This window comes from Bombina bombina, chromosome 1 (genome assembly GCF_027579735.1).
Source record: "Bombina bombina isolate aBomBom1 chromosome 1, aBomBom1.pri, whole genome shotgun sequence".
NCBI classification, from domain to species: Eukaryota; Metazoa; Chordata; class Amphibia; order Anura; family Bombinatoridae; genus Bombina; species Bombina bombina.
The window spans coordinates 598642206-598657003 of record NC_069499.1 but is presented as its reverse complement, the minus strand read 5'-3'; the positions used below and the strand labels follow the sequence as shown (position 1 = coordinate 598657003).

The 14798-nt window shown below is 41.0% G+C and overlaps 1 protein-coding gene across 2 annotated transcripts in view; it reads right to left on the bottom strand.

Moving 5' to 3' along the window:
• Positions 1-14798, bottom strand: part of AIFM1 (apoptosis inducing factor mitochondria associated 1) — a 94559-nt gene that overhangs the window by 35734 nt on the left and 44027 nt on the right. For both annotated transcript variants that reach the window (XM_053698923.1, XM_053698924.1), the window contains 3 exons: positions 830-938; positions 600-707; positions 259-347 (listed from right to left, as the gene is read on the bottom strand). In XM_053698923.1, coding sequence (XP_053554898.1) covers positions 259-347; positions 600-707; positions 830-938 — 306 coding nt within the window. The remainder of the gene's footprint in view (positions 1-258; positions 348-599; positions 708-829; positions 939-14798) is intronic.

Below are 14798 nucleotides of genomic sequence, written 5' to 3'. Positions count from 1 at the left end.
ATATATTTGTAATACTGTTTAGGATAGGATATATTAAAGGGCACACTAATCTAATATGTGCCTAATCACAAAGGGGCCAGTACCACTAAGACAGGTGCTGTATTCACCCTTGTAAGTGATGCAATATGATCTGCTACACAGGACTACAGTGATGGTGTAAAGAGGATTGCATGGCAGAATGCCAAGTCATTTTTCAAAAGGTACATGGTAGGAATAAAAGTCCAAGTTACACAGTAACCAAACAATGTATCCCATTACCTTCCGTCCATCCTTTAGCTGAATATGAAGTTTGCCATCTTGATAACCAACTGACTTCACTACAGCATCAGACAGGACATTAACACCCTCTGTAGGATACATGAAGAAGATGAAGACAAACGTAAATAAAGAGAACGAAGACAGGGACATTGAAGACTGAAGTGATTTAAAGAGAGTTGACTTATGGAAAAGAGATAAAGAAGGAACAAGAACATAAGAGGATTGCAGAAACAAGGAATAGTTTAAAATAGGCAGAGAATAAGCAACCAAAAACAAAATCTTCTTCTCTGGTTTATGACACAGACACAGGCTTTAGTTATTTGACTTTGTGATAAACTTACCTCTCCTCACCTTTTCCGTAGTCCAGTGGCTTAAGTACTCAGGAAGAACCTTGCCCATATTTCCACTCTCAGGAAACATTTGAATTACTTCAAGCCCAGTCTGCCGACCTGTGGAAGAGAAAACATTATGCAGAGGTTGCCACTTGTATCGCCCTGGTCTTTCATGTGTAATTAGAATATCTAGGCCATTAGCAAAACATGTGAGCAGCATGTACTCCATTTAATCTCACCTCTCCTTCCCAGCGCACAGGCCAGTTCACTGCCCAAGAATCCACCACCTATAATTGTGATGGATCCTACAGAGGAAGAAAGCTGATCCAGGGAACGGAAATCAGACACCTACAAAGGACAGATTTATAAAAAAAAAAACATTTAGAACTCTAAAGACAGTGTTTTTAGAAGAATTTAGGATTTGAAAAAAAAAGCTGTGATCTCTCTTGTAAAGGAAAATTAAACTAAAAAGTGGCACTATTTAAACAATTGAAATTTATTTAGGATGAAAAATAGTTAAGTTAAATTGTTTAAATAGATTTTTAAACTAACACAAAGTTTTAAACAAAGCTAATTAACTCCTTATTTATCAGTATCTCTGCCAATACCATTATATACAGAAAAATAAATTGCGGCTAAACTAGTATAACTGTTTTTGACCATCAAAAAAATTAATTCAACTACACACTGGTAAACATAATTTAGTATTTCTGAAAATACATACACGGCATAGTGAAAAATGTTAAAAAAAAAAATATTGAATAACCTAAAAACATAATTTATGCTTACCTGATAAATGTATTTATTTAATGGTGGTGAGAGTCCATGATCCATTACTCCTGGGAATTACTCTTCCTTACCACTAGGAGGAGGCAAAGATTCCCAAACCCCAAGAGCTCTATAAAACCCCTCCCACCTCACATGTACCTCAGTCTAAAGTATAGCCAAGCAAAATTAGGTAAGAGCCATAAAAGGAGCGGGGAAAAAAAGATGTACTAAAGAAAATACTGAACCCAATAACAAAGGGTAGGAGAGTTCACAATCCATTACTCCTGGGAACTAATACCCAAGCCATGGAGTCCACAAGCAATAACATAAAGGGAGGGATTTAAAAAAAAACATTTTTTCTCTGAGAAAATAAATCCGCAACCGGGCAAAAAACAAAAAAATTTCTAATGCACTTAAAATAAATAAATAAATCAGGCAGGAGAAAATCAATCTGAGACAAATGCCTGAAGGACCTTCCTACCAAAGGCTGTCTAAGAAGAAGCAAAAACATACAAATGGTAGAATTTTGTAAAAGTATGCAAAGAAGACCACGTAGCTGCTTTGCAAATCAACTGAAGCATTATTCTTGAAAGCCCAAGAAGTGGCGACTGACCTAGTAGAATGAGCAGTAATCCGTTGGGGTGGAGGCTGAACTGTCTCCAAGTAAGCCATGTGAATCAAGAGTTTTAACCAAGAGGCCAAAGAAACAGCAGAAACGTTCAGTCCTTTTACAGCACCAGAAAAGTGAATGAACAAACTAGGTCTTTCTTAAGTCCTTAGTAGCATCAATATAATATGGCAAACTCTAACAACATCCAAATTATGCAAAGATCTTTCTGAAGCATTCTTAGGATCAGGAAAGAACAACAATTTCTCTGCTAACTTTGGGCAAAAAGTCAAAAGTAGTCCGTAAAACTGCATTTTCCTTATGAAAAACAAGATAAGGAGGATCACAAGAAAGAGCAGATAACTCTGAAACTATTCTAGCAGAAGAGATAGCCAAATGGAATAAAACCTTCCAAGAGAGCAGCTTAATATACACCTTCAAAAGGAGGAGCCTGCAAAACCCTTAACACCAGGTTAAGATTCCATGGAGGAGAAATTGGCTTGATCACAGGGTTATTACGGGCCAAAGCATGAACAAAACTATGAATATCAGGAATATTAGCAATTTTTCTATGAAAAAAAACTAAAAGAGCAGAAATCTGCCCCTTCAGAAAACTGGCAGATAGGCCCTTATCCAATCGTGTCAGAATGCCAGGAAAAAACATGATTGATACACTAAGAAATAAAGGCCTTCCAGGCCTAATAATAAATCTTCCTACTTACAAGCCTGAATTAAGGTATCAAACACTGAATCGAAAAAATCTCTAGTTCTTAGAACTAACCGTTCAATTTCCATGCCACAAAGTTCAGAGACTTGAGATCCGGAGGGAAAAACAGAACTTGTGACAGAAGGCATTACCGCAGAGGCCGAGGTCAAAGAGGGCAGCTGGACATCTGAACTAGATCTGAATACCAAAATCCAAAGCTGGGGCAATCAGGGTTACAGATGATTTATCTAGGATTATCCTGGAGATCACTCTGAGGAGACGTACTAGAGGAAGAAACAGATAAACAAGCTGAAATGACTAATGAGCTACTAGAGCATCCACATATTCTGCCTGAGGGTCCCTGGACCGCGCAAAGTTCCTGGGAGGTTTGTTGTTTAAACGAAAAGCCATCAGATCTCTGAGAGACCTCAAAGACACACAATCTGATTGAACACATCCTGGTGAAGAGACCATTCCCCTGGATGTAGAGATTGATGACTGAGAAAGTTTTCTTAACTGTTGTTCACTCCTGGAATATGAATCGCAGAGACTAGACAGGAATTGATTTCTGCCCATGAAAGAATTTGAGACACTTCCCTCGAGACTAGGGAACTGTGAGTCGTCGTCCCCCACTGATGTGACATTGTCTGTTTGCAAATGAAGATAAGACTCCCTCTTCAACAGAGGCCGAACCTGAAGAGCCCTTAAAATAGTGCTAAGTTCTAGAACATCTATTGACAACCTCGCCTCCTGAGGATCCTAAACTCCCTGTGCTCTCAGAGCCCACCAAACAACTCCCAAACATGAAAGACTTGCATCTGTAGTGATAACAGTCCAGGTAGGAGGAGCAAAAGAAGCCCACTGAATAATGACCTGTTGATTCAACCACCAAGTCAGAGACTGACTTGTACTGGGATCCAGAAACAACTTCTAAGATAGCGGAGTATGACCCCTGCACCACTGACAAAGCATACAAAGCTGAAGAGGCCTTGTGTGAAAACAAGCAAATTACATTGCATTTGAAGCTGCAATCACAAGACCCAGAGATTCTGCTAAAGGTAAAAATGTAGCTTGAACCAAGATATCGCCCAGGTAGGGAAACACTGCAGTACCCTAAAATCTGATCACAGACAATAGGGAATCCAGAACTTTTGTGAATATTCTTGGAGCTGTAGCCAGACTAAATTGTAGAGCAACAAACTGAAATGCTTGTCTAGAAAGGCAAACCTCAGAAACTGGTAATGTTCCCTGTGTATTGGAACATGAAGATAAGCATCTTTTAAATATATTGTGGACATAATCTGACCTTGCTGAAAAAAAGGCAGATTAGTCCAAATAGTTTCCATGTTGAAAGAAGGAATTCTTACAAACTTGTTCAGCGCTTACAGATCCAGGACTGGTTTGAAAGTACTTTCCTTTTTTGGAACAATGAAGAGATTTGAATAAAATCCCATCCCTGGTTCCTGCAAAGAAACTGGTACAATCACTCCCATAGTTTCCAGATCTAAAACTGATTGTAAATAAGCTTGAGGCGTTAAGGGATTCCTTGGAACATAACCCTGGGCTGGGAGACTATATTCAGAACCCAGGGATCTGGAACAGACTGAAACCAAGCTTCCTGAAAAAGGCATAACCTGCCTTCAAGCAGAACCTCTGGATCGGGGGCCAAACCTTCATACAGATTTGGTAGTAAGGATAGATTTATTTTGACTTGTTACAGTTAGCAATAGGCATCCAGGCTGGACAAGAGGTGCCTTGCTTCTGAGCAGAGGAGTCAACCTTTTGTTCCTTATTCTGACAAAAGGAACGGAAAAGATTAGAAGCTTTAGCTTTTCCTCTAGACTTCTTGTCTTGAGGAAGAAAAGCCCCTTTACCTCCAGTGACAGTAGATATATAATCTAAATCAGAACCAAACAGTTTATTTCCCTAAAAAGAGACAATAGTCTGGATTTTGACACCATGCCAGCAGACCAGTACTTAAGGCATAAGGCTCTTCTAGCAAGGACTACAAAGGACATGATTTTGACATTGATCTTCATAATATCAAACGCAACACTTTTGAGTAAACCCAAAAGATTTTCACAAGCAGAGTCATCAGAACACTGCTCTGAAAGACTAGATAACCAGTAGGTTGAAGCAGCAGCCACATCAGCAATAGTAATAGCTGGCCTAAGCAAATACCTTGCTTGTAAAAGGCTCTTCTATGATAATAATCTAATTTTCTATCGAAACGGTCTTTAAAAGAAGTACTGTCTTTCACAGGAATATTAGTATTCTTAGCTGGAGTGGAAATACCCCTGTTAACTTTAGGAACAGTTTCCCACAATTCAGCATTAGCAGCATATAAGGGATATAACTTTTTAAACTTTATTGAATTACATGGTTTACACCATTTCTTGGAAATCATGTCAGAGACAGCATCAGGGATAGGATTTGGAAATACCTCATAGCGCTTAACACTCTTAAAAACTTAAAATTTTTACTTTAAATGATTATAAGGCTTTTCTTCAGAAACCTTAGAATCTTTAACCCCTAAAGTATGTAAAACCTCTTTCATAAAATAATACCTGTTATAAGTTCGAGGTTGTGCGCTATACAAGTATCCAATTATTATAAGAGAACGAATATGTTCAATTTTAAACAAAAAAGAGGTATCAGGTTCAACATGAGAAGAAGACTCCTCATAACCAGCGGAAACTTCATCTTCTGAAGACATAACAGTATCCCTGACTTCAGGAAACATAGTACTAGTAGAAGGTAAAATCTAAACTGATCTTTTACACTTACTTGAAGGCCAGAGAGCAGCGAGCACCTCAGAAACAGCAGCTTTAATGAGATTCTACAAAATGGGTGGTAAAACAGCAGCATTCTCCTATAATGAACAAACAGAAGCAGCGGTAATACCCATAGAAGCGGCATTAGGCTGGTCTGAATGCATTAACATTTTTAAATATGAGTCACATAAATAAGCTGGAGGAGAGAACTCGGCTTCTTTACAATAAACACACTTAATTTTAGTAGGAAGGTGTTAAGGAGACTCGGCTTCTAAGGTAGATTTAGGGAAGAATCAGACAGCTCCATTATAGCATTGACAAAGCAAAGCAATAAACACTATAACCTTTTAATAAGCTCTTAAGGAATGGAAATAACGTAACCCCTCTTAAAGTAGCTTTAAAAAATGTACAGGTACAATGTGTGCTAATCTGACTTACAAAACAAAGCAGGAGAAAATAATAAATTCACATCTGAAGCCTAGATATTGTTCAGCAGAGTGAAATAACTCACGCCAAAAATATATAAGGGAAAAAAGCATTCCAAAACCCGACGTGCGCAAGACTGAAAATAAGTGTGCTAACCCATCTTACATAATCCAGCCAAAGCACGAAAAAAGTGAAACAGATCTAAAAAGACGTGCGCTACCCGATGCTCATAGACCAGAAAGCCAACGCGCAAAATTTAAACGATGCTTGCAAAACAGCAAGGGGAATAGTAAATTGATTCTGTCCCAGGGTTATATATATATATATATATATATATATATATATATATATATATATATATATATGTAAACAATAAATGCCCCTAATAAGGCTATAGAGTGTCTAAATGTTAAAAAATTATACATCACAATAGACACTCGTCCACCAGCAAACAGTAGACAGCCAAACCAGTACTGAAACATATTAGCAGATGTTATGGAATATGAGTATATTGTAGATTCATAGGAGGAGGCAAAAGACAAATCCCTGCAACCAATTATGTAGGGTCTGTGACAAATCTGCCATGAGGCGAAAAAGGAGCCGCAAACCATAACCTATATACGTCACTCTGACAAGCACTGTACTCTGAGGTGAAACCGGGCCTCAATATAGACTGAGAACCCCTCTCTCTGAAGAATCAAATGCACATCTTCATTCTTCGAGTAAAGATTGAGGTACATGTGAGGTTGGGAGGGATTTTATAGTGCTCTTGTGGTTGGGAATCTTTGTCTCCACCTAGTGTTAAGGAAGAGTAATTCCCAGGAGTAATGGATCGTGGACTCTCACCACCTGTATGAAAGAAATATAGTTACATGATTATTTATGTTCAATGTTTTAAATACAGAAAAAAATATATAGAAAAAGTGAATGGGCCAAAGCATGGAGGAGATAAAATTACAAAATAACAACATTTATGCTCACCTGATAAATTTCTTTCTTTCCAGATATGGTGAGTCCATGACGTCCTCAATTACTGTTGGGAATATCACTCCTGGCCAGCAGGAGGAAGTAAAGAGCACCACAGCAAAGCAAGTATCACTCCCCTTTCCACAAACCCGTCATTCAACCGAAGGGAAATGGAAAAAAGAAGTAACACAAAGGTGTAGAGGTGTCTGAGGTTTAGTCAAAAATAACTGTCTTAAAATAAAGGGTGGGGTTGTGGACTCACCATATCCGGAAATAAATAAAAATGTATCAGGTCAGCATAAATTTTTCTTTCCTAAGATATGGTGAGTCCACGACGTCCTCAATTACTGTTGGGAACCAATACCCAAGCTAGAGGACACAGATGACAAGGGAGGGAGAACAAGACAGGCAGACCTAAACAGAAGGCACCACCGCTTGAAGAACCTTACTCCCAGAAGAAACCTCAACCGAGGCAAAAATATAAAATTTGTAAAATTTAGAAAAAGTATGTAGAGAGGACCAAGTTGCAGTCTTGCAAATCTGTTCCACATAAGCTTCATTTTTGAAAGCCCAAGAAGAGAAAGCAGCCCTCAAGGAAACAGAATTTATGCTTACCTGATAAATTACTTTCTCCAACGGTGTGTCCGGTCCACGGTGTCATCCATTACTTGTGGGAAATGTTCTCCCCCACAGGGAAAGGCAAGGAGAGCACACAGCAAGAGCTGTCCATATAGCTCCCCCTCTGGCTCCGCCCCCCAGTCATTCGACCGACGGTTAGGAGAAAAAGGAGAAACTATAGGGTGCCGTGGTGACTGTAGTGTTTAAAGAAAAATTTTTTCAACCTGATTAAAAAAACCAGGGCGGGCCATGGACCGGACACACCGTTGGAGAAAGTAATTTATCAGGTAAGCGTAAATTCTGTTTTCTCCAACATTGGTGTGTCCGGTCCACGGCGTCATCCATTACTTGTGGGAACCAATACCAAAGCTTCAGGACACGGATGAAGGGAGGGAGCAAATCAGGTTACCTAAACAGAAGGCACCACGGCTTGCAAAGCCTTTCTCCCAAAAACAGCCTCTGAAGAAGCAAAAATATCAAATTTGTAGAATTTGGCAAAAGTGTGCAGAGATGACCAAGTCGCTGCCTTACATATCTGGTCAACAGAAGCCTCGTTCTTATAGGCCCATGTGGAAGCCACAGCCCTAGTAGAGTGAGCTGTGATACGGTCAGGAGGCTGCCGTCCGGCAGTCTCATAAGCCAAGCGGATAATGCTTTTCAGCCAGAAAGAGAGAGAGGTAGCAGTAGCTTTTTGACCTCTCCTCTTACCAGAGTAAACGACAAACAAGGATGAGGTTTGTCTAAAATCTTTTGTTGCTTCTAAATACAACTTTAAAGCACGAACAACATCTAAATTGTGTAATAAACGTTCCTTCTTTGAAACTGGATTCGGACACAAAGAAGGAACAACTATTTCCTGGTTGATGTTCTCGTTGGAAACAACTTTTGGAAGAAAACCAGGCTTAGTACGCAAAACAACCTTATCTGAATGGAACACCAGATATGGTGGATCACACTGCAAAGCAGATAATTCAGAAACTCTTCTAGCAGAAGAAATAGCAACCAAAAACAGAACTTTCCAAGATAGTAACTTAATATCTATGGAATGTAAAGGTTCAAAAGGAACCCCTTGAAGAACTGAAAGAACTAAATTTAGACTCCAAGGAGGAGTCATGGGTCTGTAAACAGGCTTGATTCTAACCAAAGCCTGAACAAAAGCTTGTACATCTGGCAAAGCTGCCAGTCGTTTGTGCAACAAGACGGATAATGCAGAAATCTGTCCTTTTAGAGAACTAGCTGACAATCCTTTATACAAACCTTCTTGGAGAAAGGAGAGAATCTTTGGAATTTTAATCTTACTCCAGGAGAATCCTTTGGATTCACACCAACAGATATATTTTTTCCATATTTTATGGTAAATCCTTCTAGTCACAGGTTTTCTGGCTTGGACCAGAGTATCAATAACAGAATTTGAAAACCCACGCTTGGATAAAATTAAGCGTTCAATTTCCAAGCAGTCAGCTGCAGAGAAACTAGATTGGGATGTTCGAATGGACCATGTACTAGAAGGTCCTGTCTCAAAGGTAGCTTCCATGGTGGAGCCGATGACATATTCACCAGGTCTGCATACCAAGTCCTGCGTGGCCACGCAGGAGCTATCAGAATCACCGAGGCCTTCTCCTGTTTGATCCTGGCTATGAGCCTGGGGAGGAGAGGAAACGGTGGAAACACATATGCTAGGTTGAACGACCAAGGCGCCACTAATGCATCCACTAGAGTCGCCTTGGGATCCCTGGATCTGGACCCGTAGCAAGGAATCTTGAAGTTCTGACGGGACGCCATTAGATCCATGTCTGGAATGCCCCATAATTGGGTTAACTGAGCAAAGACCTCCGGATGGAGTTCCCACTCCCCCGGATGGAAAGTCTGACGACTCAAATAGTCCGCCTCCCAGTTGTCTACTCCTGGGATGTGAATAGCAGATAGATGGCAGGAGTGATTCTCTGCCCATTGGATTATCTTGGTTACTTCCTTCATCGCTAGGGAACTCTTTATTCCCCCCTGATGATTGATGTACGCAAAAGTCGTTATGTTGTCCGACTGAAATCTTATGAACCTGGCTTCCGCTAGCTGAGGCCAAGCCAGGAGCGCATTGAATATAGCTCTTAGTTCCAAAATGTTTATCGGGAGAAGCGACTCTTCCCGCGACCATAGGCCCTGAGCTTTCAGAGAGTCCCAGACCGCGCCCCACCCCAAGAGGCTGGCGTCGGTCGTGACGATGACCCACTCCGGTCTGCGGAAACTCATTCCCTGAGACAGGTGATCCTGGGTCAACCACCAGAGAAGTGAGTCCCTGGTTACCTGGTCTACTTGAATTTGGGGAGACAAGTCTGTATAGTCCCCATTCCACTGATTGAGCATGCACAGCTGTAATGGTCTTAGATGAATTCGAGCAAAAGGAACCACATCCATTGCTGCGACCATTAGTCCTATTACTTCCATGCATTGAGCTATGGAGGGTTGAGGAATAGAGTGAAGAACTCGACAAGCTTTTAGAAGCTTTGTCTTTCTGACGTCTGTGAGAAAGATCTTCATTTCCACAGAATCTATTATTGTTCCCAGAAAAGGAACCCTTGTGGACGGTGACAGTGAACTTTTTTCTATGTTCACTTTCCACCCGTGAGATCTGAGAAAAGCCAACACAATGTCTGCATGAGCCCTCGCTTTGGAAAGAGACGACGCTTGGATTAGGATGTCGTCTAGATAAGGTGCTACAGCGATGCCCCTCGGTCTTAGGACCGCTAGAAGGGACCCTAGCACCTTTGTGAAAATTCTGGGAGCGGTGGCTAAACCGAATGGAAGAGCCACAAACCGGTAATGTTTGTCCAGAAAGGCGAACCTCAGGAACTGATGATGAGATTTGTGGATTGGGATATGCAGATCCGTGGATCTGAAGGATGCGTTAGTCAAAAATTGACCCTGCTGGATTGTTGGTAAGATTGTCCGAATGGTTTCCATCTTGAAGGATGGAACTCTGAGGAACTTGTTTAATATCTTTAAATCCAGAATTGGCCTGAAAGTTCCCTCTTTTTTGGGAACCACAAACAGGTTTGAGTAAAACCCTAGACCTTGTTCCCCGGAGGGGACTGGGTTTATCACTCCCATCTTTGATAGGTCTCTTACACAATGTAAGAATGCCTGTTTCTTTATCTGGTCTGAAGATAAGCGAGACAGGTGGAACCTTCCCTTTGGAGGAAGTCCCTTGAATTCTAGCAGGTATCCCTTGGAAACTATCTCTAGTGCCCAGGGATCCAGAACATCTCTTGCCCAAGCCTGAGCGAAGAGAGATAGTCTGCCCCCTACCAGATCCGGTCCCGGATCGGGGGCTACCCCTTCATGCTGTCTTGGTAGCAGCAGCAGGTTTCTTGGTTTGTTTACCCTTGTTCCAGCCTTGCATGGGCTTCCAAGCGGGTTTGGGCTGGGCCGCGTTACCTTCTTGTCTAGAAGCAGTGGAGTTATTAGCCGGTCCGTTCCTGAAATTGCGAAAGGAACGAAAATTAGACTTGTTCTTAGCCTTAAAAGGCCTATCCTGTGGGAGGGCATGGCCCTTACCCCCAGTGATGTCTGAAATAATTTCCTTCAATATTCAGTAACTTAGTCTTGGACGACACGTCTGCCGACCAGGATTTTAGCCAAAGCGCCCTCCGCGCTACTATAGCAAAACCTGAGTTTTTCGCCGCCAATTTCGTTATTTGAAAGGCGGCATCCAATATAAAGGAATTAGCTAACTTTAATGCATGAATTCTGTCCATGACTTCTTCATAGGAAGTCTCTTTCTGGAGCGAACTTTCTAGTTCTTCGAACCAAAAGGACGCCGCTGAAGTGACAGTAATAACACACGTAGCTGGTTGAAGGATGAACCCTTGCTGAACAAAAATCTTTTTAAGCAATCCTTCCAATTTTTTATCCATAGGATCTTTGAAAGCGCAGCTGTCCTCTATAGGAATAGTTGTGCGCTTCGCTAGTGTTGAAACAGCTCCCTCAACCTTCGGGACCGTTTGCCATGCGTCCCTTCTAGGGTCTACTATGAGAAACATTTTCTTAAATATAGGAGGTGGGGCAAAGGGTACACCTGGCTTCTCCCACTCCTTTTCCACTATGTTCGCTACCCTCTTAGGTATTGGAAAAGCGTCGTCGTGCACTGGGACCTCTAAAAATTTGTCCAATTTGCACAACTTCTCTGGTACTACCATGGAATCACAGTCATCCAGAGTAGCTAATACCTCCTAAGCAAAGCGCGGAGATGTTCTAGCTTAAACTTAAATGCCACTAGATCAGGTTCTGCCTGTTGAGAAATTTTTCCTGAGTCTGAAATTTCACCCTCAGACAGCCCTTCCCTCACAGCCAATTCCGATTGATGTGAGGATAAAATAGATAAGGCATCGTCAGCGTCTGATTGTTCATCCTTTTTATCTGTATTTATTTATTTTTTTAAACAAATTTTTATTGAGGTTCTTTACCAAACAAACAAGTATTGCTTTTCCATACATAGTAAAAAGGGAAAAAAGTTGTTACATAGTAAGCTGCCAAAACAAGGTCACATAGGTATATAGTATAGTTAAATGACAGATTACCTATTAGATATAAACAATAAACTCTGTACGAACATTAAACCTGCAGCAATATATAAGCAGCCATATAGAGACCGCCAAGATATAGTAGTACAATATGGGGCAGGTAAGCAGCGATGCGATAGGGCCACTCATGGACCCCTAATGAAGAACCTCTATTTTATGTTTTTAGAGCTATAATTGGGAAAAATTGTAAATAACCAGGTAAATATCAAATATAAATTGAATAATGGTATAAGAGCTGCTTAGAGATATATAACAACAAGGTAAACTTCAGTGTAAGCTCAATTTTTATACAAGAATTGCTTAGGAAAACATTATTTGTGAGAAAGGAAAATAATGCTAAACAATCTTGCTCAACTTTGGAGGAAAAGAAGTGTCAATATGAGTTTATAGTGTAAGACATAATTATAAAAAGGAGAAATAAGGTGTGGTATAGGCTAGAGAAACCACAGAATTCACTCTCCTGAAATAGGAGATATATTAAGGTGGGGGGGGGAGGTGGTAAATTAAGTATGATAGACCAAATATTTAAGTAAAGTGCCGTATCAAGTCTAGGAGTTGCACGTGCCCTAAGCTATATGAAAGTATTCCATGAGTGCAATGAATGCTGGTAGGTAAATTGTGGGGGAAGGGGAGGTAGTAATGCAATAAGCAAAGCGCTATATCTAATCTAATCTAGGAGAAGCCAGGGTATCTGGAAAAGAGCCTAGATGTTAAAGGTACCAAGCCTACCACTGGTTAAGCGGCTCATTTACTATAATGTGGAGAAGGTGACTATATATGGTAGCACTAGCGGGGATCCAGCCCTCACTAAGGTTGTTGTCTTACTTTCAGGATATCTGTCATAGGAATAATAAAGAGAGAGGTTACCATTCCCCTTAATAGAAGGGCCATTATAAACAATTAACTGTAACTGTAAGATAGATCTTCTGTCAAGAGGTTGCTGCTCACTAATCACTCAAATGATAACCTTGTAGTAGGGCAGTAGCATTTCTGGGATGTGAGAGCCTAGTTCTAATTTTAATATTGGGAGCATGGCTAGAGCTCTATCATAAAGCGCAGTGTAAACATTACTCAAGTGTAGTAATTTGCATTCTGGTGGAAAAATAGGACCAAAACTATGCTATGAAGCTGTAAATTTAAAGATATAGACGTCCCGCTGCCCCGGCCGCAGGCCGCGGAACGTCACATACATGGACTACAAACATAAAATTGTTGTGTGATAAGGTGTTTAAAATATATTAATAACATGGCAGGTGCAAATAAACAATAAGGGGCTTATATATGAAGTGTAATGAGCATGAAGAGGCAGAAGTTTGTGTAAGGTATAGGAGACAAATTATTAATATCAATATAGCACCCCAACATGATAGTATCTGTTTGTACGCAACATAGTACTTATACTACATATGTAAACTATTATGGGCTATATAACATATTTAAAGCATCATGTGTACAGAACCACAAAGATCATAAAGACAGATAGATAACACATAAGAGCTGTATCAAACAAGATTTGCAAGCATGCAACACAGGAGCATAGCATAATCTCATTGGCAAATGGATACTAGTAAGGTGTAGAACATGCGTATAACATTTTTAGGGCATGAGTAGATTAAGAAAATCAACAAACACTGTAGTGCCTAAGACATATCTCACAAACATAAACTGCCAAACTGTGAAAAGGTAGGCTTATCCTCAGCCCAATGAACTGTGATGTCACAAAATTTACAGTTGCCAGAAAACCGCTTAATGCTATATATAACTCTTATGGTTAATTCCTCTGTGACTATTGTGTGACATGCCCCAGAGCAGGCTCAACTGTAAAACTGTCCGGTAAAATAAAACAAGTTCTATGTCCCACTTTTGTTGAAATCTGCATCATCCTGCTCCAACAAAACCGCAAGTCCCCAATTAGTGTGGCACTTATATTTATCAAACGTTGCATGTTATCATATAACCGCGGTATTCAGGTACAGAAATGTAATTGCAGTCTTTTAGTCCGGTTCAACCTATACCGCACCTTGTAAAAAGTAGTGTGACCGAAGCCGCTCTCCTAACTATAAAGTTAGTGCGTGGGTGATCCATGTTCGCCCAGACCTGCTCAAACATATGCCTCTGCAGAATCTTCTTACCAGACAGCAGCAACAGTGGATCACTAAGCGCGGGAGGTGTCAGGGCGATTGCTGGAGCGGTGCCGGCTGCTGTTTCTATGACCCTCTGTATCGGCCTGACAACCAGCCCAGCAGCTGGGCATTCCCAGTTCACAGGGTTCACTGCCGTGTCCCTTCGCGAGCCATGTAAGGTGGGTAATGAGCACTGGGGCTCCAAGGCGTCATCCTCTGGGTGAACATGCTTGCAGACATGGTGTGGGGTGGTAGATAGCACCGGGTCCGCGTCGGACAAAGGGACCGCCATTTTGAGTGCTTGAGAAAATGCAGCTTGATAGGTATCCAGTAATACTCCCAGCTCTCTGAAGATATATGCCACCAACTCCATGTTACAACTTACGGCGGCTGTCATTCTGAAAGGCAATATAGTCACAGGCAGTCAAGTTATTTCTCCCGGTAGCTGTTTGCCACGTGCGCAGGAAAATGGCCCCCAGCTAGCATGCCAGTCAGGGAGACAAGCTTCAATGAGGCATATCTGCATCCGTGGAGTGTAGCCCTGCTTGACTTTAACTCTCTAAAGCTTCTACCTCAATAAATCTTGGTTGGTTATAAAAATGAAGGAGCTGAAACGGTCTCCAAATTTGTTTTTTGTAGATAG